The following is a 23,219-nucleotide window of genomic DNA, read 5'->3' on the forward strand; positions in this document are numbered from 1 at the left end:
CCATCATGGTCTGGGGCGGTATGTCACAGCATCATCGGACTGAGCTTGTTGTCATTGCAGGCAATCTCAACGCTGTGCGTTACAGGGAAGACATCCTCCTCCCTCATGTGATACCCTTCCTGCAGGCTCATCCTGACATGACCCTCCAGCATGACAATGCCACCAGCCATACTGCTCGTTCTGTGCGTGATTTCCTGCAAGACAGGAATGTCAGTGTTCTGCCATGGCCAGCGAAGAGCCCGGATCTCAATCCCATTGAGCACGTCTGAGACCTGTTGGATCGGAGGGTGAGGGCTAGGGCCATTCCCTCCAGAAATGTCCGGGAACTTGCAGGTGCCTTGGTGGAAGAGTGGGGTAACATCTCACAGCAAGAACTGGCAAATCTGGTGCTGTCCATGAGGAGGAGATGCACTGCAGTACTTAATGCAGCTGGTGGCCACACCAGATACTGACTGTTACTTTTGATTTTAACCCCCCCTTTGTTCAGGGACACATTATTCAATTTCTGTTAGTCACATGTCTGTGGAACTTGTTCAGTTTATGTCTTCTTGTTGAATGTTGTTATGTTCATACAAATATTTACACATGTTAAGTTTGCTGAAAATAAATGCAGTTGACAGTGAGAGGACGTTTCTTTTTTTGCTGAGTTTATTTGTTGAACACTTTTTGGTTACTACATGATTCCATATGTGTCATTTCATAGTTTTGATGTCACTATTATTGTACAATGTAGAAAATAGTAAAAATAAAGAAAAACCCTTGAATGAGTAGGTGTGTCCTAACTTTTGACTGGTACTGTATATATTTACAACCATCATGCTGTTAGCAAGAAAGTTAGGAGTTAAGTAAAAAATAGATTTCTAAAATGTAACAAACTTAGTCTGTTTTTGCTATATATACTGTATATTCAGATTTTCACATAAAATATTTTAAACTCCTGAAAAGTTCCATATTGGATAACGTAGCATGATTATAAAACATATAAAGCCAATAAATCCTTAACTCAGCACCAGTGCAGTAGCTCTAACTTCTACAGCGCTATGTTTTTTACCAATTGATTGTGAAAGTAACAAAGGAAACGGCTCAGCGCAATGGCTCGGTCACTTGACTGTCATTAACTATTCTTGAGGTAGCGTGGGTGTAAGAAACACCAAAGTACAAGTGCAGGGATGTCCAAGTCAAGTCAGCTTTGTTATAGGGCTGGGGTGAGAGTCCATAGAGCCGATGCTAACAGAGCAAAGTCAGGACCAGTGTTAGTACCAGACCCAGACCAGGACAGGGCAGGTGGTGAGAGGCCAGGCCTGTGGCCCCACTGTCCAGCTGTAACTGGTACTGCACCAGAGTCCGGTGGTAGCCCCTCTCCTCAGACACACAGCTGTATGTTCCCTGCTGCTCAGGGCCCATGCTCTCTATTAGCAGGAGACACTGGTGCTCTGACCCTGTGGAGATGCACGGTGTTGCTGTGGTGTTGCCATGGTGCCTCCAGCTGTACTCAGCGTGGCTGGACAAGGTTGGGCAATTGAGGAAGTACTTTGAAGATAGAGGAATTCTGATTCCATCTGCAGCGCCAACTGATGACCTTAGAAAGTAAACTAAGAGCAAAACATAGCTTTTAGACTTCCATAGCTAACCATTGTGGATGGTGTCCATCCTTTATTATAATAAATGGTCATAATACGTGGTTTTGTATTTATACTAGGATGGCTGTAACACTACACACCTTTACTTGCAGTAACTCCTCTGGATATGTTGCTGCATACCTGATGGTTCCCGTTCTCCACATCCTGAATTGTATTACTGTATAAAGACAAGTACATACGAGTTAAGGAGTCTCAACCAGCAACTCAAACAGCAAATAGTGAATGTCTCTTTTCTCTCAGAGGTTGCTCATTACTGTCTATGGGACAGTAGAGTGTCTACCTTGTGGTTGGCAGTGATAGTTATTTGAAACTGCAAAGATGAACTGAAAACACATGGTATCACACCAACAGAGCATAGAGCATTTGACTACACAACAGGTAGTGTGTAGTATCGTGTGTGTGTAGCATGTGTGCATGTGTTGGGGAAGTGTAGAGGAGGAAGTGTAGTATACTTTTAACAGCTGGTGGGGATCAGAGTGAGGATGTGAGAACTTTTTCCACTGACACACAATGCAGACAGACTGTATGTTACGTTTAATCAAATGAAGTATATTTTGTTTGCTTTTATGGCCTCTATCTGACACCATATTTGTTTTAAGTATATTTTGTTTGTTTTCATGGCCTCATCTGACACCACATTTGTTTGAAAAGGGCCATGTTTGTTTACATAATTCTGGAAAAACTGGCTCTGGCCATGTTGAGCTGAACTGATGGAAAATAAGGTCTAGCATAATGGCCAAAATAATGCACCACTCTATATTAGCATTTTTGACAAACACTATGAAGTGTTCCAAATAAACTGTATAAGGCTGACAGGAAACCGCAGAGAGGAAACCATTCATGAAAAATCTATTTTTGAATCACTACCATTAAATATCTATACAGCGGATGCTATAAGATGAAACCAGGTTGTGTTTGGTCTTACTTTGTAGCTGTGGTGCAGTGATGGCCGTCCCAGCCACAGTAAGGGTCTCTGGCCAGGACACAGTCTTCACACTGGGCTCCATACTGCTCACAGCTGCCCAGGTCAATCTGAACCAGCTCTCTGCTGGAGCCCACATACAGCTTCCCCTGGAACACAACACCACAAGAACAGTAGTACACTCTTTGGCAAAAGAGTACTGTAGGAAGTACTCAAACAATGACTGTTGACTGCAGAAGAAAGTTACTGATTTACAATAAGAACACCACTTATTTCACAATATTATTATAGAGATATAAATATAGTTGTTATGGTTGAATTTGTTCCTGTCTATTGTCCCTCTCATCCCGTTCAGACCTCTGGGGCGTATTGTCGTCGGATTTTAGAAACCACCTTCCGATGTGGGCGCATTGGAGATGGATCTAACGTTAGCAACAGCCTACAACATTCTGTGTATTTGAATAAGGCATGCGATTTCAAACCTGTGGCCAATACTTATCATAAAACTAAATCCACAATGCCGTCAAATGATATGCATATGGAATGCCTTTTAAGGACAAGAACATCTGTGGTTGAATCATCAAACGTTCAACCATGATCAAATAACTGATCAACGTGTTAAAACATGGTTTGAAAGGGATCTCTTTGACTATTGTCTATTCCACTCCATGTTTCATTACTACCACTGTTGGATCTGTGGGGAGATTTCCGTGTGGGCTGTGTTCCTTGACTCACCGTGGAGGAGTGCAACATCATACTGAGGATGTGTGCTCTGTAGTTAAAAGGTTGTAACTCAGCGATGATGAAGGCATGACCATCCCTCTCCAGAACCTTATGAATCCCTCCATTCCCTAGTGTAGACACACGCACGCACACGCACACACAGACACACACACACACACACAGTGTCAAACAGCAGTTATCGATCATTGAGGATATGAGTGAGAGTCAAACATTACAAAAAAAAGTGTGTGTAAGAAATGTCAACACAGTCATTTAAGCATAACACACAATAGTTCATGTTTCATCATAATGTTGAGACATCCTCCAGTCATATTACACCACCCACAGTACAGATCCATGGTGAGGCATAGACTCACCCTAAGGACACATATCTATGTGTATCTATGACTATTGCTACAGTAATGCTTCTGATACTGTACGTCAATTACATTCATCAGTCTCATGTTTGGATTGTACTTCTCTGACACTAACCACAACCTACAAACTGTTGTGCAAGCGTGAATCTCAAGTTAGGGTTGTTTGAATAAGTCTGTGTGCCAATGATGGGAAATGAACTGCATCTCTGGTTTCCCAGCACAGTGTGATAAGAGTATACTTCTGCTTAGTTCTCTTTTTAAACTTAAAAATAAACCGCTCAGACAGACCTTTTTTTAACCTTACAAAAGATCACTTTACACCCATGTACGGTCAATAGTATTTCAACCTTCTGGAAGCCTCTCTTAAAACTGGTGTGAGTATAAGATGGAAACGTTCTCATCTCATCTACATTCCTATAAATATGCTGTACGTATACACAATACGGCTCCCTATCATCACTTGCTGCTGGGTCATAAGAGGTCTATGTTAAAGGTCTCCAAACAGAAGGTTTCCCATCATTCCTTTCAGACTGATCATATCTGATTCATCGTCTAGAGATCAAAACTTCTCACCTAGAGACAGAAACAGTACATTCCCTTTGCCTTGGACTCTGTCCACGATGATGTGGTGATAATAGTGGCGAGTGACCAGGAGAGGCCTACTGGTGACCCACTCCTCCATCTCTGAAAACTTGTCCACCATCTTCAGGACGTCCATGGGGAGTTTAGTACTGTCTTTAACACACTACAAGAGGATGGACACTTTTATGTATACTTCAACATACGAAGACATACACAGAATACAGTCCAATATAGTAGACATACAGAGTAAAGGAGTAGAGCTGACCAGAAAGTCATATTGTTGAGCATACCTCCCCAGGTCGTGGGCTTGGAACGGACCCCGTGTGTCCCTTGAAGTTGGAGGTGTTAAAGATGCGGTCAATATCTTCTACGGTGTAGACACATACAGCACTCATACCCCTAGGGGCAGACACAGAGCTCAGCAAGTTTCAACTACCCCCTTACTAAAGATCTCTTTCACAATGTTTCACAACATCCGCTTTCAGTTCAGAGAAACAGCTGACTCTCAAGATCAGAAAAGGGGAGAGGGGAAGCACAACCCAAACTTCCATGGTGATAAGAACAAAACAAAGACTACGACATTTTGGTTTTCTTAATCGTTCTGTCACATTCAGTTTTATGTTTTTTCTCTTTCAAATTTGATTTATTTTCTTAACGGCACTGCAACTTCATGTCATAAACTGTACTATGAGTCCCTGCTACCAGCTCCCGTTGTGTTGTTATTGCTGATTTGTGTATGTTACTAAGGTCCATTCTGATCTATCTACAGTATGGCGTCCTACCAGCCATTCCTGAAGAGTGCATAGACCCTGGTATCCTGCCACCTCTCTGCCAGAACACTGTTCACGTCCACTAGCTGGGTGAAGGACAGCCTGCTGTCCTGGTCTCCACAGAAGAGCCTGGCACTCAGCTTGGAGGTCCACCTGAACTGCAGATAGCCCTTAGGTCCTCCACGATCGGCCTGGAACACACATGCAACCACAGACATGCTAAGATAATCACAGTGGGTAGTGCACACACCACTCAAGGAGCCCCCCGATGGAATTAGTCTTAATTAAGGGCTTAAATGGGCAGAAATGGAGTGGTACCGTTTATGAAAGAGCTACAAAAATGTTCTGAACTAAACTGCAACACTGGTGATTACATACAGTGCAGGCATGATTCATGTTCTACAGTATGTAGTGCTTACCAGTGGAGGCTGCTGGGGAGAACGGCTCATAATAATGGCCGGAACGAAGCAAATGGAATGGCATTAAAACACCTGGAAACCATGTTTGATGTGTTTGATGTATTTAATACCATTCCACTGATTCCTCCCAGTCATTACCACGAGCCTGTCCTCCCCAATTAAGGTGCCACCAACCTCCTGTGGTGCTTACCATGCAGACTTGAGCAACCCGAGGAACCCAGAGATCAGAGTCCAAACGCGGGTCTCGGTTCTTCTCTATGTAGAAAGCATATAGTCTGTCCTGCAGACGATCCTCTCTCTGCCCGCTAGCCACCAAACTCACACATCTCTGTTCTAAGGAAAAGAACAGGAGGAATAATGACAGTCCATGAACAGTCTGATCAGATATACAGTACCACGCAAAACAATGTCAGGCCATGTCTTGTTCTCTCGCCCTGTTCCATACCTGTTCCACTGTCCATTTCTGTCCATATCCTGTTCTTCCCAAACCTGTTGATCCCCACGGAACCCTCTGTGCCTGAGTGAGTGGTGTAGAACTCCTCTACCCCAGAAGAACCTGGAGACACAACACATTAGCTCAATAACCACTCATGAACATTAGGTCTTATTATAGAGTAATGTTTTCCAATTAGACATTTTCCTCACCAATGAGGAGCGACGGCTCTCTTTCATTTATGTGTTGACCAATGTATTGGATGCCCTTGGATGGAGTGCAGTTAAACGGGTCGTCTGATGGGTTCTACAGTGGAATCGTTTTGTGTTAACACGCCAATGGCAAAATGGTACCATGAAAAGTCATGTATACTTATATAATGAAAAGTATTTTCCATACCATGTAACAGCACAATGTGTGTTGTTGTCCATTGGTTCCACACAGGAACAGTTGGTTTGGATCTTTAGTCATGTGTAAAACAGTGATGTTATAGTGACAGTCCTGAAGGCCAAAACAGAACTGTGTTACATGGTTGTAAACACAATATGTGCAGCTTTAGTAATGAACTATGCTATAATACCAACATCCTCTCATCTTTTCAGATACTCACTGGTGATGTGGAATCATTACTTCTACATCCCTCTCGAAACACAGGACTCTGCAAAGGCAATCATTAAAAAGATTGTACAGGTACAGATGTAGGATCTTCATTTGAGCGAGTTTAATACAACAGAACATGTGGATTATAATTAATGAACATTTTTTGTAGGCATTGATACATTTTCGTTAGGGTAAATTAAGTGACATTTTAAAGTGGATATTACAAACTTTAAAAGCCTTCTTAAACATTGAATAAACTACAAGTTTGCATTTCTTGCTGTGCAGCAACAAAATAGTGATCAAAGTAAGATCCTACATCTGTACATGTAGAGTACAATGTTCAATACATCCATTTCAACACAATCTAGTCCACAGCATGTAAGAGGGGAAGGACTGTTTAGCTAAATATTGAATGTAAAAATATAAATATCCCTCCCTCTGTTATTACCATCATTTACATTACAGCAACTGTATTGGACAATCCTACTTAGAGCACAACCTGAATAGAGCTAAATCAATATAAAGCAGCACAATACACAAGTAAGGTTTGCAGTAAGGGTATGTAACTCAGTCATACTACCATTCTAGAGGTATTAGAACTGTGGAAGTTTGCCTGGAACAGGTTTATGTGGCCTGTAGCATATACTATGTTGTCCTGAGGGCCCTGTAGGAGCTCTATGTGGCTGTTATTCCCAGACAGTTGGATTCTTAGGAAGCTCACATCTGAGAACACAGAGATATAAATCATTAAGCAAACATATGACTGGACTGGATATGTGTTCATGCAAAAACTGTGCTCATTGAGATTACACTCTGGAACTAGGATAACTTCTTGGAAACCATGATTGATCCTTATGACGGACCAGGTGAAAGCTATGTCATGGAAAGAGCAGGTGCTCCTAATGTTTTGTACACACAGTGTATACTGACATTGCCAGAGTTAAATAAAAGAAGGTACCCAGTGACCGAATTTGAATAGGGTTAATGATTCACGTTGTGCGAGATGAGTTTATCATTCTAACTTTACCGTAGCATAGCATATTTCCATATTATATTAAGGACAGGCCTACTGTCCTTTTATCTCACCACTGTGAAGGGCTGTATGATATCTCATGGACATTCCTCATTAAATATGTTCAAGCTCAGTATTAATGTAGGCTTGTATGAGTATGAATAGTTTGTGTTCCTTACCAGAGTTGGCTAATGACAAAGGTATGAAATATGGTTCATGTTCTTGTACTTTTGGAGAAGCGCAAAAAGGATCCTACTCTCTTTCATTTCTCTCCCTTGAGTCGGAACGGTACTATGTCAGAATGTGGACAGCCAGAGCCCGTCACAGTATACCTCAATCCAGGGATGGAATATATCGTTGTACTTCTAATCATCATGAAATGATGAAAGGTGAATCGAGAAGATTGAAATACTGTTCATTTTTTATTAAACTGCCATTTTCGTCAGCAAGCTAGGCAAGCTAATGCTAAAGCAACCCATTGGATTCAACAACACTTCCGGTAGGTACTCACCCCAACTCTAGGCGTTGCACTTTCAATGGGCTGCTATTGCATTAGCTTGCCTAGCATGCTGGTGAAAACGTCAGTTTAATTAAAAACAAGCAGTATTTAAATCTTCTCGATTCGGGATGATTATGAGTACAACGACATATTCCATCCCTGGATTGAGGTATGTTTTCACATTCCGGCATAGCACCACAGAGTTTCTAAACCCAGAGACCCAACATTGCTAGACTTCCGGGAACGTTTGCGAAACAGACCGAGCAGACCAGGCCGGGGTTTGAGAAGTCAATGAGAGAAGTGAAATGTCTTTAAGTATTTGAATATGTTATTATTCCAACCATGTGAAAGTGACAAAATAACACATTTTAATTTCAGTCAAAAACAACTGTATATTTCGAAGGAGTGCCTTTGATTTGATGGCCTGCATGAGCTTAGCTAGCCAACGTCTCCATGACATCGCCTACAAGTGTGATCTGGGATTTCTATTGGAGAAGCAGTTCCTGCCTATCTTCAGACAGTACTATTAGAGATAGAACAATGAGACAGATATTTCACTGGATGTATAAATGTGAAGCTTCCGCTTGGTGTTTCAACTCACTACCGAAGCCCAGTTGCCTGCAGTGTGAGAAGATGGAACGAGATAGATTTTGGCATACATTCTGTTAATTTTCTCATCGATGAAACATTTGATCTCAATACAATTTTCTGTTCCCAAAACTACAATATGTTATGAACAGAGTGGACTAAGTTTTGTATTTTTTTTCAAATGTAACCTTTATTTAACTAGGCAAGCCAGTTAAGAACACACTCTTATTTACAAAGATGCCTACGGATGACACTGGGCCAATAGTGCGCAGCCCTATGGGACTCCCAAACACGGCCGTTTGTGATAACTTTAAAAGCAGCCAACAAGTGCTCAGCATATGTGGGAGCTCCTTCAAGACTATTGGAAAAGCATTCCTCATGAAGCTGGTTGAGAGAATGTCAAGAGTGTGCAAAGCTGTCATCAAGGCAAAGGGTGGCTACTTGGAAGAATCTCAAATATAAAATATATTTTGATTTGTTTAACACTTTTTTGGTTACTACATGATTCCATATGTATTATTTCAAAGTTTTGATGTCTTCACTATTATTCTACAATGTAGAAAATAGTAAAAATAAAGAAAAACCCTGGAATGAATACGTGTATCCAAACTCTTAACTGGTACTGTACTTAAGTATCAAACGTAAATGTAGTTGCTAAAATATACTTAACTATCAAAAGGAAAGGGAAAAGTATGAATAATACAAAATTCCTTATATTAATCAAACCAGGCGGCACAATTTTTACATGTATTTTTATTTATGGATAGCCAGGGTCACACTCCAACACTTAGACACAATTTACAAACAAAGCATTTGTGTTTAGTGAGTCCGCCAGATCAGAGGCAGTAGGGATGACCAGGGATGTTCTCTTGATAAGTGTGTGAATTTGACTTTTGTCTGTCCTGCAAAGCATTCAAAATGTAACGAGTGCTTTTGGGTGTCAGGGAAAATATATGGAATAAAAAGTAAATACTTTTCTTTATGAATGTAGTGAAGTTAAATTTGTCAAAAATATAAATAGTGAAGTAAAGTACAGATACCCAAAAGTACTAGTAGTACTTTAAAGTATTTTTACATCACTGCAAAAAATCGCCATTGGTCTTGTGTAATCATACCAAACATAACATATATAATGTACTAATTTGAGTGTCCCGGATTTGCTTTTACTATGTTAAGTCTAGTCTATGAGAACAGCCTTGTCTTTGATAGCGCAGTTCCAAATCAAGATAGAGAAAGATAACTCAAAGAGAGTAGAGTCCTTTTGGCTATTGTGGACTTTTCCTCCAAATGGTTTAGTATTAAATATAAATCGACCCCTTTGGCTATTGTGGACTCAATACACTTTTAGTAGCTATTGAATTCTAAATCGACTCCTAATAGGCCTAATCATTCAACCCTGCTGTCGTCATTCAATACTTGTACTATTGATTTAAAAGAAAAAGCTTACTTTACCTTTGTCTGTCAATGTCACTCTCGGTTTGTGGGTAAGGGTCGAAGCTTTCAACGAAAATGACATTTGTCCTAAAAAGACGGCAAAGAGCGCGAGCGGACACATACTTTTCTGAGTCTAGGCTCTCCGCAATGAATTACTTGAAACTGTAGGCACGTTGATTTAGCATACAACACAGGGGTGGGGTCTGTATAAATACAGTCTGATCTTCCGTCTAGTCTTGGCTTCAATTTTCAATCAAGTACAGTAGCCTCAAAGTAGCTTAATTGTTCTGTTGGGAAACAGGCTCCACTCGGTAATATTTTTGATAGACTACGCATATTAGCCCATCTTCTGAGAAGGCTAGACTAGTCTAGACCAGGGGCTCTTAAACCTTTTCAGCCTGGGACCCAAATAAGAAATTCTGTGTTTTCCTGGGACCCAAACTTAGGAAAATATGCAACTATACATAAATATCATTACATTTCATTGCCCTTATGTCTAAAACAAATGCAACATAGACAACAATAAATAACAATGACATTAAATATGTATTAATGTTTATTTTCCCACATTAAAAACACTTACATATCTGTCTAGGTTGGAACTGTTGCTGTTAAAATACAATAAATCATTTTCATTCTGAACTGGAATAAACGGATTGATCACATCACACAGATGAGTACCAGAACACACACAGGCTTTTTGATAGTGCAACCCTAAGTAACAGTACAGATGAAAAATGATCAGGCCTACTGTACATCTTACTGTAGAAATGATTGTTAAAAGAAAGTCTAGGTTGGAACTGTTGCTGTTAAAATACAATACATCGTTTTTATTCTGAACAGGAATTAAAAATTAACAACCCAGAACTGTGTGAGTGTTTGCCTCAAAAAGCATCTTGCTTCAATCAAGTGTATTCCAGTTAATAACAATTATTATTGTATTTTAACAGCAACAGTTCCAACCTAGACTCGTTTTCAACAATAATCTCATTTCTACAGTAAAATGTGCAGTAGGCCTGATCATTTTTCATCTTTGTCTGTACTGTTACTAGGATCAGTAGCTAGCTAGTTTTGGAGAATGTTAGCGATTAGCTGTGTACAAAGCCAGGGGATTGTTTGAAAGAGGAACTCACATCTACTACTATGAGTTAGTTAGTACTCCCTTATTTCTGCTTATCATCACCTGTTATAAAATGACAACAATGCCTTGCTAGCTGACTTACTTCTCCACTGTCGAAGCACTGTTTCCTGAAGCATTATTCCCGTTCTGAAATAACTCCCTGAGTTTACCATCATGGTGTGGATTTTTGGTCAGGGCGTGTCGTTTTATTAATTTGTTCGTTATGAGACTCATTACTAAGCACAAGCACCTTGTGGGCGCTCCTCGTTATAAATCTGTATGAAAGAGAGAGAAACTAATCGCTGTATATGCGTTTCATAACAATTGAGCTCAGTCAGAATTTGTGGCTAGCATGAGTCCATTTGATTACAGCGGTGAGTGAATGCGAATGGAAATGACAAGTCATTGGCAGATAGCGCATCATCTGCTGCTGAACGACAGCGCTGCATCTCGTGTGTCGCTGAGTGATCTTCAAAAAAAACTGATCCGGTAAACCGCGAAGCACAAGCGCATCTCCCTCTCCCACTCGCGCAGCTGCCAAACTGAGCAGAGACCGCTGCTAAACAGAGAGCGCACTGAACAGAGAGCGCAGATGCACCAAATCAATTCCAGTAATTAATGAAGTAATTATACATTTACACTGACACGTCGCGACCCACCATTAACAGGTCCGCGACCCCATACTTTAAGAAAGGCTGGTCTAGACTAAACAGTAGTCTTTTACTCTCTTCCGACCCAGGTGCATAGAATATAATACATTAATTTAATTGGGGCAAATCTCTATCAAGTTTAAACTGGAAAATGAGCTGAGCTGTCATCAAAAGCCAAGGGGTTTTGGGCAACGAGGTAAAACCAGATTCAGGTTGGATATTCGACGGATATTCGCCTGTAGTTTTCCTTACCTCCACCAACAGCAGTTAGGGACCGTCAATATAGTGACAAATAACATTTAAAAAATTTCAATAGCTCTTGAAAACCTCTGAAGGATCGGACCCTTTTTTCCCAATTTTCGCCTAAAATGGCATACCAAAATCTGACTGCCTGTAGCTCAGGCCCTGAAGCAAGGATATGCATTTTCTTGGTACCATTTGAAAGGAAACACTTTGAAGTTTGTGGAAAAGTGAAAGGAATGTAGGAGAATATAACACATTATACCTGGTAAAATATAATACAAATAAAACACAACCGTTCTAGCTAACCCGATGGCATAGACACACATTGCACACATTTTTTTATTTGTTGATTTGTTGATTTATCTCACACTATTTTAAATTATTTATTTACATTTTAGAATTTCAACAGCTCCTTGGTCACGTGACCCACTGACTTCAAACAAGGTTCAGAATGTACACTCAGTGGGCCTACACATTGCACACGCTTTATTTGGTCCATTTTCATCTCACGCAATTTTACATGAATTTTCAATGTTTCTAATTTCAATACCTCCTTGGTCATGTGACCTACTGACCTCAAACAAGGTCACAATTAAGGTCACAATACAATCAAATATTCTGTGTCATATACAGTAGTAATCATGTAAATAGGCTACATTTAAACAGCTTAGACCATATCACACTGCCAAAACAATAGCAGATGCAGCACACTAAACTGTAGATGTAAAAGTCATGTGGGTCTCAGCTTGTTAGAGAGAAGAATCACATGATGATCATCATATCTTTCCAAAGGCACATGATAAGATGAAAAAGAGCAGATTGATGTCAAGTTTCTTCATTACACAGATGTTTTCTTGGAGGCACAGCCTTACTCAAACATTGAGCGTGAATTTGTTCAAGGGCTGGCACAATAATCATATAATCGTTTAACAGACAATTATGGACAATAACCATGAACTAAAACAGTAATCGTCATATCTTTCAAAACATTCATTTTAGGAGGGTGCGGATTCAACTTTATTTTGAAGTAGATAGAGTTTACCCAATCATCATTTAATTGTTTACATAATGAGGATAAAGTTAAGTTAGTAATAATTTTAGTAGGAAAATGGCACGGGTGGGAGGAGAAGCGTCATTTCCAAAAGTTTTAAGCGGTCAAAACCATCCATTTGGTTACACCTTTTAAGCTGTCCTTATTACAGTGCAATTACTCTGTAACACGTATTGAAGTGATGTGTAACAAGTAGTTACAGTGTAATAACAACATGTACCTGGTAGTAATTGCGCTCTATAATTACAGATGTGTAACAATGAATGCTTGTTACCATGCTTGTTACAAATGGGCATGTTCCCACTAAATTCACCAATTTATTGTTTCGCTTCTTCTCAGCTGCAATCGATTCATTAACAGCTGTGACAAAGGTTGGGATCCCTTGTGGATGTGCTGGGTGTCTGAGAGATTTAGATCCACACTGCACACTGCCCTATCCCATCTGGACAAGAGGGACACCTATGTAAGAATGCTGTTCAATGACTATAGCTCAGCATTCAACACCATAGTACCCTCCAAGCTCATCCCTAAGCTTGGGGCCCTGGGTCTGAACCCCACCCTGTGCAACTGGGTCCTGGACTTCGTGACGGGCCGCCCCCAAGGTGGTGAAGGTAGGAAACAACGCTGATCCTCAACAAGGGTGCGTGCTTGTCACGGATCCCCCCGGTACTGATGCTCATTCTGTTCACCAGTTCCAGAGGTCTCTAGGCTTCACTGAACGGGATTCATTATCATCAACCCCGGACTGTCGTGTCTGATTACACACACCTGGTTCCCATTTCCCCTGATTAGTATGTTATATATGTGCCCTCTGTTCCCTCTGTCTTTGTTGGTTTTTGTTCCCGTCCGTTGGTCATGTGAGTATCTATGCGTTGGTGCAGCTGTTATGCTGCGTGCTTTATATATTGTGTATTACGGGTATCGTCCCGTGTCGTTCAACGAGGTTTACCTCGCTCTTTTGTTTGGGTACAGCCCAGTGTTTTTGTATACGTGTTTGTTTTGGGTGTATTAAAAACCCCTATTGTGTATTCCTGCGCCTGTCCCCAAATCCTTTATACCAGCGTGACAGTGCTCTCCCTCTTGTACTCCCTGTTCACCCATGACTGTGTGGTCACGCACACCTCCAACCATCAAGTTTGCAGACGACATAACAGTAGTAGACCTGATAAACAACAATGACAAGACTGCCTACAGGGAGGAGGTGAGGGCCCTGGCGGAGTGGTGCCAGAAAAATAACCTCTCCCTCAACGCCAACAAAACAAATGAGCTGATCGTGGACTTCAGGAGACAGCAGAGGGAGCACACCCCTAACCCCTATCGACGAGACCGCAGTGGAGGAGGTGAAAAGCTTCAAGTTCCTCGGCGTACACATCACTGACAATCTGAAATGATCCACCCACACAGACAGTGTGGTGAAGAAGGCGCGACAGCGCCTCTTCAACCTCAGGAGGCTGAAGAAATTCGGCTTGACGCCTACGACCCTCACAAACTTTTACAGATGCACAATTGAGAACATCCTATCGGGCTGTATCACCGCCTGGTACGGCAACTGCACCGCCCACAACCGCAGGGCTCTCCAGAGGGTGGTGCAGTCTGCCCAATCCATCACCGTGGCTACACTGCCTGCCTTCCAGGACACCTACAGCACCTGATGTCACAGGAAGGCCAAAAAGACCATCAAGGACATCAAACACCCGAGCCACAGCCTGTTCACCCCGCTATCATCCAGAAGGCGAGGTCAGTACAGGTGCATCAAAGCTGGGACCGAGAGAATGAAAAACAGCTTCTATCTCAAGGCCATCAGACTGTTAAATAGCTATCACTAACTAGCTATATAATGATAAATGCTCTTCAAATTGTCAATATGAGCATATTATTTTGTACAGTTAGCAATGAAAACAATTACATCAAAAAGACTGTTTGAGATAAGGGGGTGTGTCACAATATCTATTTAATTTAACCACTTTTGCAGTAAAATGTTTTTACACAACCATCCATTTCATATAGGGGATACCTTAGAGATATGGATAAACATGGTTGTGCTTTGTTATACTTCGGGTAGGGGTACCTCGAAAATTTGGGGGACTTGCCACTAGCCTCTAAAACTCACAATTTGCTCATTACTTCCAATGAGACATTGGCGCCAGTCGTTACTATGACAATTCTCTACATCACTACTCTACGTCACTAGCTCTACGTCACTACTCATACCTCTAATAAACGTTGTTCAAGATCAAAATACAAAAAACAGAGATGTTTCTATGTTAAATGTACATGTTTAATATTAGTGGAATGAATGCATATCTTTGCTTAGCTTTACTTCCTAAAGTGTTTCCATTCCCCTTTAAACAACAATGAGCCTTTTAGTGGGTCAAAGGAGTAAGTGAACCAGAGTATTTCCTCAGGGGGAAACATCCATGTTTTTATTTGTTTGGGGGGTAAAATAGTGTTTTTTACTGCTGACCAATAGATGGCAGCATTATCCCAGCTTAGTGATAACCCTGTATCTCAGTTTGATGTTACAGTACTTGGATAACATGATATAGGTTTGAGGGTTTTCCCCACCTGCAAACATGTTTTCTTTTAACTGACTGTGGACACAATCATTAGAATATTCTATCACTCAGTGTATCTCCATTTAAAATATACTGTCATTTGGATCTGGATAGAATGTGGAGTGGAATGGAACAGCAGGCAGCATTGTTAATAAAGTAGTCCTACAAGATATGAAAGACTTGATATTCTGGATCATATTATCACATTCCTATATGTGGACAATACAGAAGACATTGAACTGCTATACCCCCCTCTTTTTTTACACACACACACACACACACACACACACACACACACACACACACACACACACACACACACACACACACACACACACACACACACACACACACACACACACACACACACACAAATTGTATTCCATAGCAGTAATTGAGGTGAACACTGATTGCAATCTAAATGCTGGCCATGGGCCAGTGAAGAGTTCACTGCTTCTCTGAATGGCAGTAAGAAAGTGTGTGCAGGTGGTTTGCAGCAGAGTGAGTAAGGGTACATCTCTTCAGTCCGCAGACCGGAACTTGCTAATGGAAGTGACAGCTTGCAGGTCACAAAAGAAAGGCAGGGGAATTGTGCTGACCGTGTGTGTGTATTGGGCAATGAGTGGGGAGAGTTGGGAGCTGGGACAAGACTGCAGTTATGAGAGAAACCTGACCAGAGATAAAAACTGCAGGACGAACAAATCTCTCTTCACTGACACTTGGCTCATAGGTATTGTGCCTACGCCACCTCACCAGCCCCCCCTCTCTGCAAGGGAGAAGGGATTACAGTCCTGAAGAGATTACAGAATAGAAAGAGGGTATTGTTGAGAAGTCATCGGGATATCCACATCACATCGCCATAATGGCCCGGAGCACCTGCCACTTCACTGAATGAGCAATTATTTCAGCTGTGGAATGGAGCAACTCAGCATGGGTCAGCCAAACCAACTCCTTTGTGGACTTTGAAAAGAGTCAAACAAGAAAATGCACATTCAGAGGCAGCGTTTTTCGTGGCTGGTGATTTTACATGGGTCCCACGCGGGACGGTTGAGCTAACGTAGGCTAATGCTAACGTAGGCTAATACCCCAACCAGAAGCCATGGATTACAGGCAACATCCGCACTGAGCTAAAGGTTAGAACTGCCACTTTCAAGGAGCGGAACACTAATCGGGATGCTTATAGGAAATCGTGCCGGCGAGCCATCAAACAGGCAAAGTGTCAATACAGGACTAAGATCGAATCCTCCTGCGCTGGCTCTGACACTCAACGGATGTGGCAGGGCTTGCAAACCTTCACAGATTGCAAAGGGAAACCCAGGCGCGAGCTGCCCAGCAAGGCGAGTGAACGCGCTTCCCTGACGTGAACGCGCTTAGTGACGTTGGATTTGTATACCAAACACGCAACAAAAATAGCTATTTGGACATAAATGATGGACATTACCGAAAAAAACGAACATTTCTTGTGGAAGTGGGAGTCCTGGGAGTGCATTCCGATGAAGATCAGCAAAGGTAAGTGAAGATTTATAATGCTTTTTATGAGTTTTGTTGACTGCACAATTTGGGCGGGTAACTGTATGGCTTGCTTTTGTGGCTGAACGCTGTTTTCAGATGATTGAATATTGTGTTTTGCCGTAAAGCTTTTTGAAATCTGACAGCGGTTGCTGTGTATTTCTGTGGCTCTCTGCAATTTCTCTGGATATTTTGGAGGTATTTCTGAACATGGCGCCAATGTAAACGGAGGTTTTTGGATATAAATATGAACTTAATCGAACAAGACATATATGTATTGTGTAATATGAAGTCCTATGAGTGTTATCTGATGAAGATCATCAAAGGTTAGTGATTAATTTTATCTCTATTTGTGCTTTTTGTGACTCCTCTCTTTGGCTGGAAAAATGGCTGAATCTTTCTTTGAGTAGGTGGTGACCTAAAATAATCGTTTGTGGTGCTTTCGCTGAAAAGCCTATTTGAAATCGGACACTTTGGTGGGATTAACAACAAGATTACCTTTAAAATGGTATGAGATACATGTATGTTTGAGGAATTTTAATTATGAGATTTCTGTTGTTTGAATTTGGCGCCCTGCACTTTCACTGGCTGTTGTCATATCGATCCGTTAACGGGATTGCAGCCATAAGAAGTTAACCCCCAACAACAACTGTTCCCCGGGCACCGATGATGTGGATGTCAATTAAGGCAGCTCCCCGCACCTCTCTGATTCAGAGGGGTTAGGTTAAATGTGGAAGACACATTTCGATTGAATGCATTCAGTTGTCTCTGAGTAGATATCCCCTTTCCCATTGACCCAGCTGGACAAAAGGAATGCCTATGTAAGAATGCTGTTTGTTGACTACAGGTCAGAAATCTGGCAGTGTGGTGCCAGGACATCAACCTCTCGCCCAATGTCAGCAAGACAAAGGAGCTGATCGCGGCTACAGAAAACATTGATTGGGCTGTATTGGAGCGGTTCGAAAGCTTCAAGTTCCTTTGTGTCTACATCGATGGAGCTGTAGTGGAGCGGGTCGAAAGCTTCAAGTTCCTCTCTGTCCACATCACCAAGGAATTGACATGGTCCACACACGCCCAAACAGTTGTGAAGAGGGCACAACAGTACCTCTTCCCCCTCAGGAGGCTGAAAAGATTTGGCATGGGCCCTCAGATCCTCAAAGTTCTACAGCTGCACCATTGAGAGCATCTTGACTGGATGCATCACCACTTGGAACGGCAACTGCAAGGGTGGTAAGTATGGCCTAGTACATCACTTGGGCCGAGCCCCCTGCCATCCAGGACCTCTATACCAGGCGGTGTCAGAGGAAGGCCAAAAAATGTTTTCAAAGACTAAAGACCACCCAAGCCATAGACTGTTCTCTCTGCTACCGCACAGCAAGCGGTACCAGTGCACTAAGTTTGGAACCAACCCTGAACAGCCTCTACCCTCAAGCCATACGACTGCTAAACAAGCTACCCGGACTACCTGCATTGACCATTTTTTGAACAAACTCTCTTGCACTGACTCTATGCACACCCACTGGACTCTACACACACAGTACTTACACTGAGGTCATTTTGCAGGGCTCTGGCAGTGCTCCTCCTTGCACAAAGGCGGAGGTAGCGGTCCTGCTGCTGGGTTGTTGCTCTCCTACGGCCTCCTCCACGTGTCCTGATGTACTGGCCTGTCTCCTGGTAGCGTCTCCATGCTCTGAACACTACGCTGACAGACACAGCAAACCTTCTTGCCACAGCTCGCATTGATGTGCCATCCTGGATGAGCTGCACTACCTGAGACACTTGTGTGGGTTGTAGACTCCGTCTCATGCTACCACTAGAGTGAAAGCACTGCCAGCATTCAAAAGTGACCAAAACATCAGCCAGGAAGCATAGGAACGAGAAGTGGTCTGTGGTCATCACCTGCAGAACCACTCCTTTATTGGGGGTGTCTTGCTAATTGCCTATAATTTCCACCTTTTGTCTATTCCATTTGCACAACAGCATGTGAAATTTATTTTCAATCAGTGTTGCTTCCTAAGTGGACAGTTTGATTTCACAGAAGTGTGATTGACTTGGAGTTACATTGTGTTGTTTAAGTGTTCCCTTTATTTTTTTGAGCAGTGTATATATATACTGTATATACAGTGGGGAGAACAAGTATTTGATACACTGCCGATTTTGCAGGTTTTCCTACTTACAAAGCATGTAGAGGTCTGTAATTTTTATCATAGGTACACTTCGACTGTGAGAGACGGCATCTTAAACAAAAATCCAGAAAATCACATTGTATGATTTTTAAGTAATTAATTTGCATTTTATTGCATGACATAAGTATTTGATACATCAGAAAAGCAGAACTTAATATTTGGTAAAGAAACCTTTGTTTGCAATTACAGAGATCATACGTTTCCTGTAGTTCTTGACCAGGTTTGCACACACTGCAGCAGGGATTTTGGCCCACTCCTCCATACAGACCTTCTCCAGATCCTTCAGGTTTCGGGGCTATCGCTGGGCAATACGGACTTTCAGTTCCCTCCAAAGATTTCCTATTGGGTTCAGGTCTGGAGACTGGCTAGGCCACTCCAGGACCTTGAGATGCTTCTTACGGAGCCACTCCTTAGTTGCCCTGGCTGTGTGTTTCGGGTCGTTGTCATGCTGGAAGACCCAGCCACGACCCATCTTCAATGCTCTTACTGAGGGAAGGAGGTTGTTGGCCAAGATCTCGCAATACATGGCCCCATCCATCCTCCCCTCAATACGGTGCAGTCGTCCTGTCCCCTTTGCAGAAAAGCATCCCCAAAGAATGATGTTTCCACCTCCATGCTTCACGGTTGGGATGGTGTTCTTGGGGTTGTACTCATCCTTCTTCTTCCTCCAAACACGGCGAGTGGAGTTTAGACCAAAAAGCTCTATTTTTGTCTCATCAGACCACATGACCTTCTCCGATTCCTCCTCTGGATCATCCAGATGGTCATTGGCAAACTTCAGACAGGCCTGGACATGCGCTGGCTTGAGCAGGGGGACCTTGCGTGCGCTGCAGGATTTTAATCCATGACGGCGTAGTGTGTCACTAATGGTTTTCTTTGAGACTGTGGTCCCAGCTTTCTTCAGGTCATTGACCAGGTCCTGCCGTGTAGTTCTGGGCTGATCCCTCACCTTCCTCATGATCATTGATGCCCCACGAGGTGAGATCTTGCATGGAGCCCCAGACCGAGGGGGATTGACCGTCATCTTGAACTTCTTCCATTTTCTAATAATTGCGCTAACAGTTGTTGCCTTCTCACCAAGCTGCTTGCCTATTGTCTTGTAGCCCATCCCAGCCTTGTGCAGGTCTACAATTTTATCCCTGATGTCCTTACACAGCTCTCTGGTCTTGGCCATTGTGGAGAGGTTGGAGTCTGTTTGATTGAGTGTATGGACAGGTGTCTTTTATACAGGTAACGAGTTCAAACAAGTTCAGTTAATACAGGTAATGAGTGGAGAACAGGAGGGCTTCTTAAAGAAAAACTAACAGGTCTGTGAGAGCCGGAATTCTTACTGGTTGGTAGGTGATCAAATACTTATGTCATGCAATAAAATGCATATTAATTACTTAAAAATCATACAATGTGATTTTCTGGATTTTTGTTTTAGATTCCGTCTCTCACAGTTGAAGTGTACCTATGATAAAAATTACAGACCTCTACATGCTTGGTAAGTAGGAAAACCTGCACAATCGGCAGTGTCTCAAATACTTGTTCTCCCTACTGTATATATATTTTTTCTTTTCTATTCCAAATCATGTCCAATCAATTGAATTTACAACAGGTGGACTCCAATCAAGATCTCAAGGATGATCAATGGAAACAGGATGCACCTCAATTTCGAGTCTCTTTACAAAGGGTCCGAATACTTACGTAAATAAGTTATTTATGTTTTTTATTTTTAATACATTTGCAAAAATGTCTAAACCTGTTTTCACTTTGTCATTATTGGGTATTGTGTGTAGATTGATGGAGAAAAAAATAATAGTCCATTTTAAAATAAGGCTCTAACGTAACAAAATGTGGAAAAGTGAAGGGGTCTGAATACTTTCCAAATGCACTGTATGTGATGCATGGCAACATCATCGAGTCTAGATTTAAATTATAAAGTAAATCTCAATTTGACCCACCCAGTCGCAATTTTAGCATGTAAATCTTTGGTGGGGAAATCAGATTTTATTTGTTAGATACATGCCAACAAAACAAAACACTAAACAATATATTAATTTTGTGGGCACCGGTGACCACAAAATGTTAGGGCCTACATAAAGCTGTCCCGACAACAGAGTCCCACCAGCAGTCCCAACACCTTACCACTGATACACCTGGCTATCAGCGGAGCCTTGTCTGGCAACAGTTCATTCAGCCTCATTTACTGCCTTAAAAAAAACATAGCTGATATGCCTGACTTGCTTTAACAAATGTGGTTTCTACTGACAATTGAGATGTACAAACTATGGCACAAGGGGACGACGAGCAGATAAGAAGCAATCAGTAATGTTGATTAAGATTAGTAACCCATGTGCCTCACCCTAATAATTTGGTCCCTTTTTCCCTCATAACTTAGCCTACTGTTCTGACTAAGGTTGTTCTGACTTCGGATGTTTGCACTCACGAGACTCCCAGTTACACAATAAATGTTCCTTTTGTTCGATAAAGATTTTTTTTATAAAACAAAACTCAATTTGTTTGGTGCGTTATGTTCAGTATTCCAAAGTCATCAAGGCTTGACGAAAATTCCATAGTATCCGTAAAGGTCGTAGAAACATGTCAAACGTTTTTAATAATCAATCCTCAGGTTGTTTTTAACATCAATAATCGATAATATTTCAACCGGACTGTAAACTATTCAATACTGGAGAGAAAGAAAATGTCGAGCAACGAGTGTCTCGCGCAACAACTAATGGAGGGACATCCGTGTATCCACTGACGCGTTTTGATAAATCTCGCTAATTTTTTAAAATAAAAGCTTGAAACTATGTCTAAAGACTGTTCACACCCTGAGAAAGCCACAGGAAAAGGAATCTGGTTGATATCCCTTTAAATGGACGAAAGGCAGGCAATGGAACAGTGATCTTTCAAAATAGAGGTCACGTCCGGGTTGGATTTCCTCAGGTTTTCGCCTGCAAAATCAGTTCTGTTATACTCACAGACAATATTTTGACAGTTTTGGAAACCTTAGAGTGTTTTCTATCCTACTCTGGCAATTATATGCATATTCTAGCATCTGGACCTGAGAAATAGGCAGCTTACAATGGGAACATTATTTTTCCAAACATAAAAATTCTGCCCCCTAGGTCAGTAATACGAAGAGACAAGCTTGGGCCAAGAAACACAAGCAATGGACATTAGACCGGAGGAAATCTGTCCTTTGGTCTGAGAGTCCAAATTTGAGATTTTTGGTTCCAACCGTGGTGTACTTGTGAGATGCAGATTAGGTGAATGGATGATCTCCGCATGTGTGGTTCCCACCGTGAAGCTTGGAGGAGGAGGTGTGACAGTGTGGGGGTGCTTTGCTGGTGACACTGTCTGTGATATATTTAGAATTCAAGGCACACTTAACCAGCATGGCTATCACAGCATTCTGCAGCGATACGCCATCCCATCTGGTTTGCACTTAGTGGGACTATCATTTTGTTTTTCAATAGGACAATGACCCAACATATATCCAGGCTGTGTAAGGGATATATGACCAAGAAGGAGAGTGATGGAGTACTGCATCACATGACCTGGCCTCCACAATCACCCGACCTCAACCCAATTGTGATGGTTTGGGATGAGTTGGACCGCAGAGTTAAGGAAAAGCAGCCAACAAGTACTCAGTATATGTGGGAACTCCTTCAAGACTGTTGGAAAATCATTCCAGGTCAAAAATCAAATCAAATCAAATGTATTTGTCACATACACATGGTTAGCAGATGTTAATGCGAGTGTAGTGAAATGCTTGTGCTTCTAGTTCCGACAATGCAGTAATAACCAACAAGGAATCTAACCTAACAATTCCACAACTACTACCTTATACACAACAGTGACTGCTTGCCTGGTAGCTCTGCTGATTACGCAATAAGAACAAACATTTTACTCACACTG

At 41.8% G+C, this 23,219-nt stretch overlaps 1 protein-coding gene across 1 annotated transcript; it reads right to left on the bottom strand.

Moving 5' to 3' along the window:
- Positions 1-626: 626 nt before the first annotated feature.
- On the bottom strand, positions 627-10,180 carry LOC139562768 (semaphorin-7A-like). The gene is made up of 14 exons (XM_071380772.1): positions 10,018-10,180; positions 7,047-7,189; positions 6,477-6,524; positions 6,266-6,367; positions 6,079-6,172; positions 5,879-5,989; positions 5,624-5,766; positions 5,027-5,205; positions 4,535-4,643; positions 4,236-4,407; positions 3,298-3,413; positions 2,566-2,711; positions 1,721-1,797; positions 627-1,592 (listed from the first exon to the last, which is right to left on the bottom strand). The coding sequence occupies exons 1-14, from the start codon at positions 10,118-10,120 to the stop codon at positions 1,228-1,230; spliced, it is 1,908 nt and encodes a 635-aa protein (XP_071236873.1). The 5' UTR covers positions 10,121-10,180; the 3' UTR covers positions 627-1,227.
- Between the last annotated feature and the right edge of the window lie 13,039 nt (positions 10,181-23,219).

This window comes from Salvelinus alpinus, chromosome 33 (assembly GCF_045679555.1).
Source record: "Salvelinus alpinus chromosome 33, SLU_Salpinus.1, whole genome shotgun sequence".
NCBI classification, from domain to species: Eukaryota; Metazoa; Chordata; class Actinopteri; order Salmoniformes; family Salmonidae; genus Salvelinus; species Salvelinus alpinus.

Coding starts and splice junctions, on each gene's coding strand:
- LOC139562768 (XM_071380772.1), bottom strand. CDS start 10,120: ATGTGTCCGCTCGCGCTCTTTGCCGTCTTTTTAGGACAAATGTCATTT. Junction 5,206..5,623: donor GGGTTGCTCAAGTCTGCATG/GTAAGCACCACA, acceptor TGTGTGTTCCAG/GCCGATCGTGGAGGACCTAA. Junction 4,644..5,026: donor GCACTCTTCAGGAATGGCTG/GTAGGACGCCAT, acceptor GTCTGCCCCTAG/GGGTATGAGTGCTGTATGTG.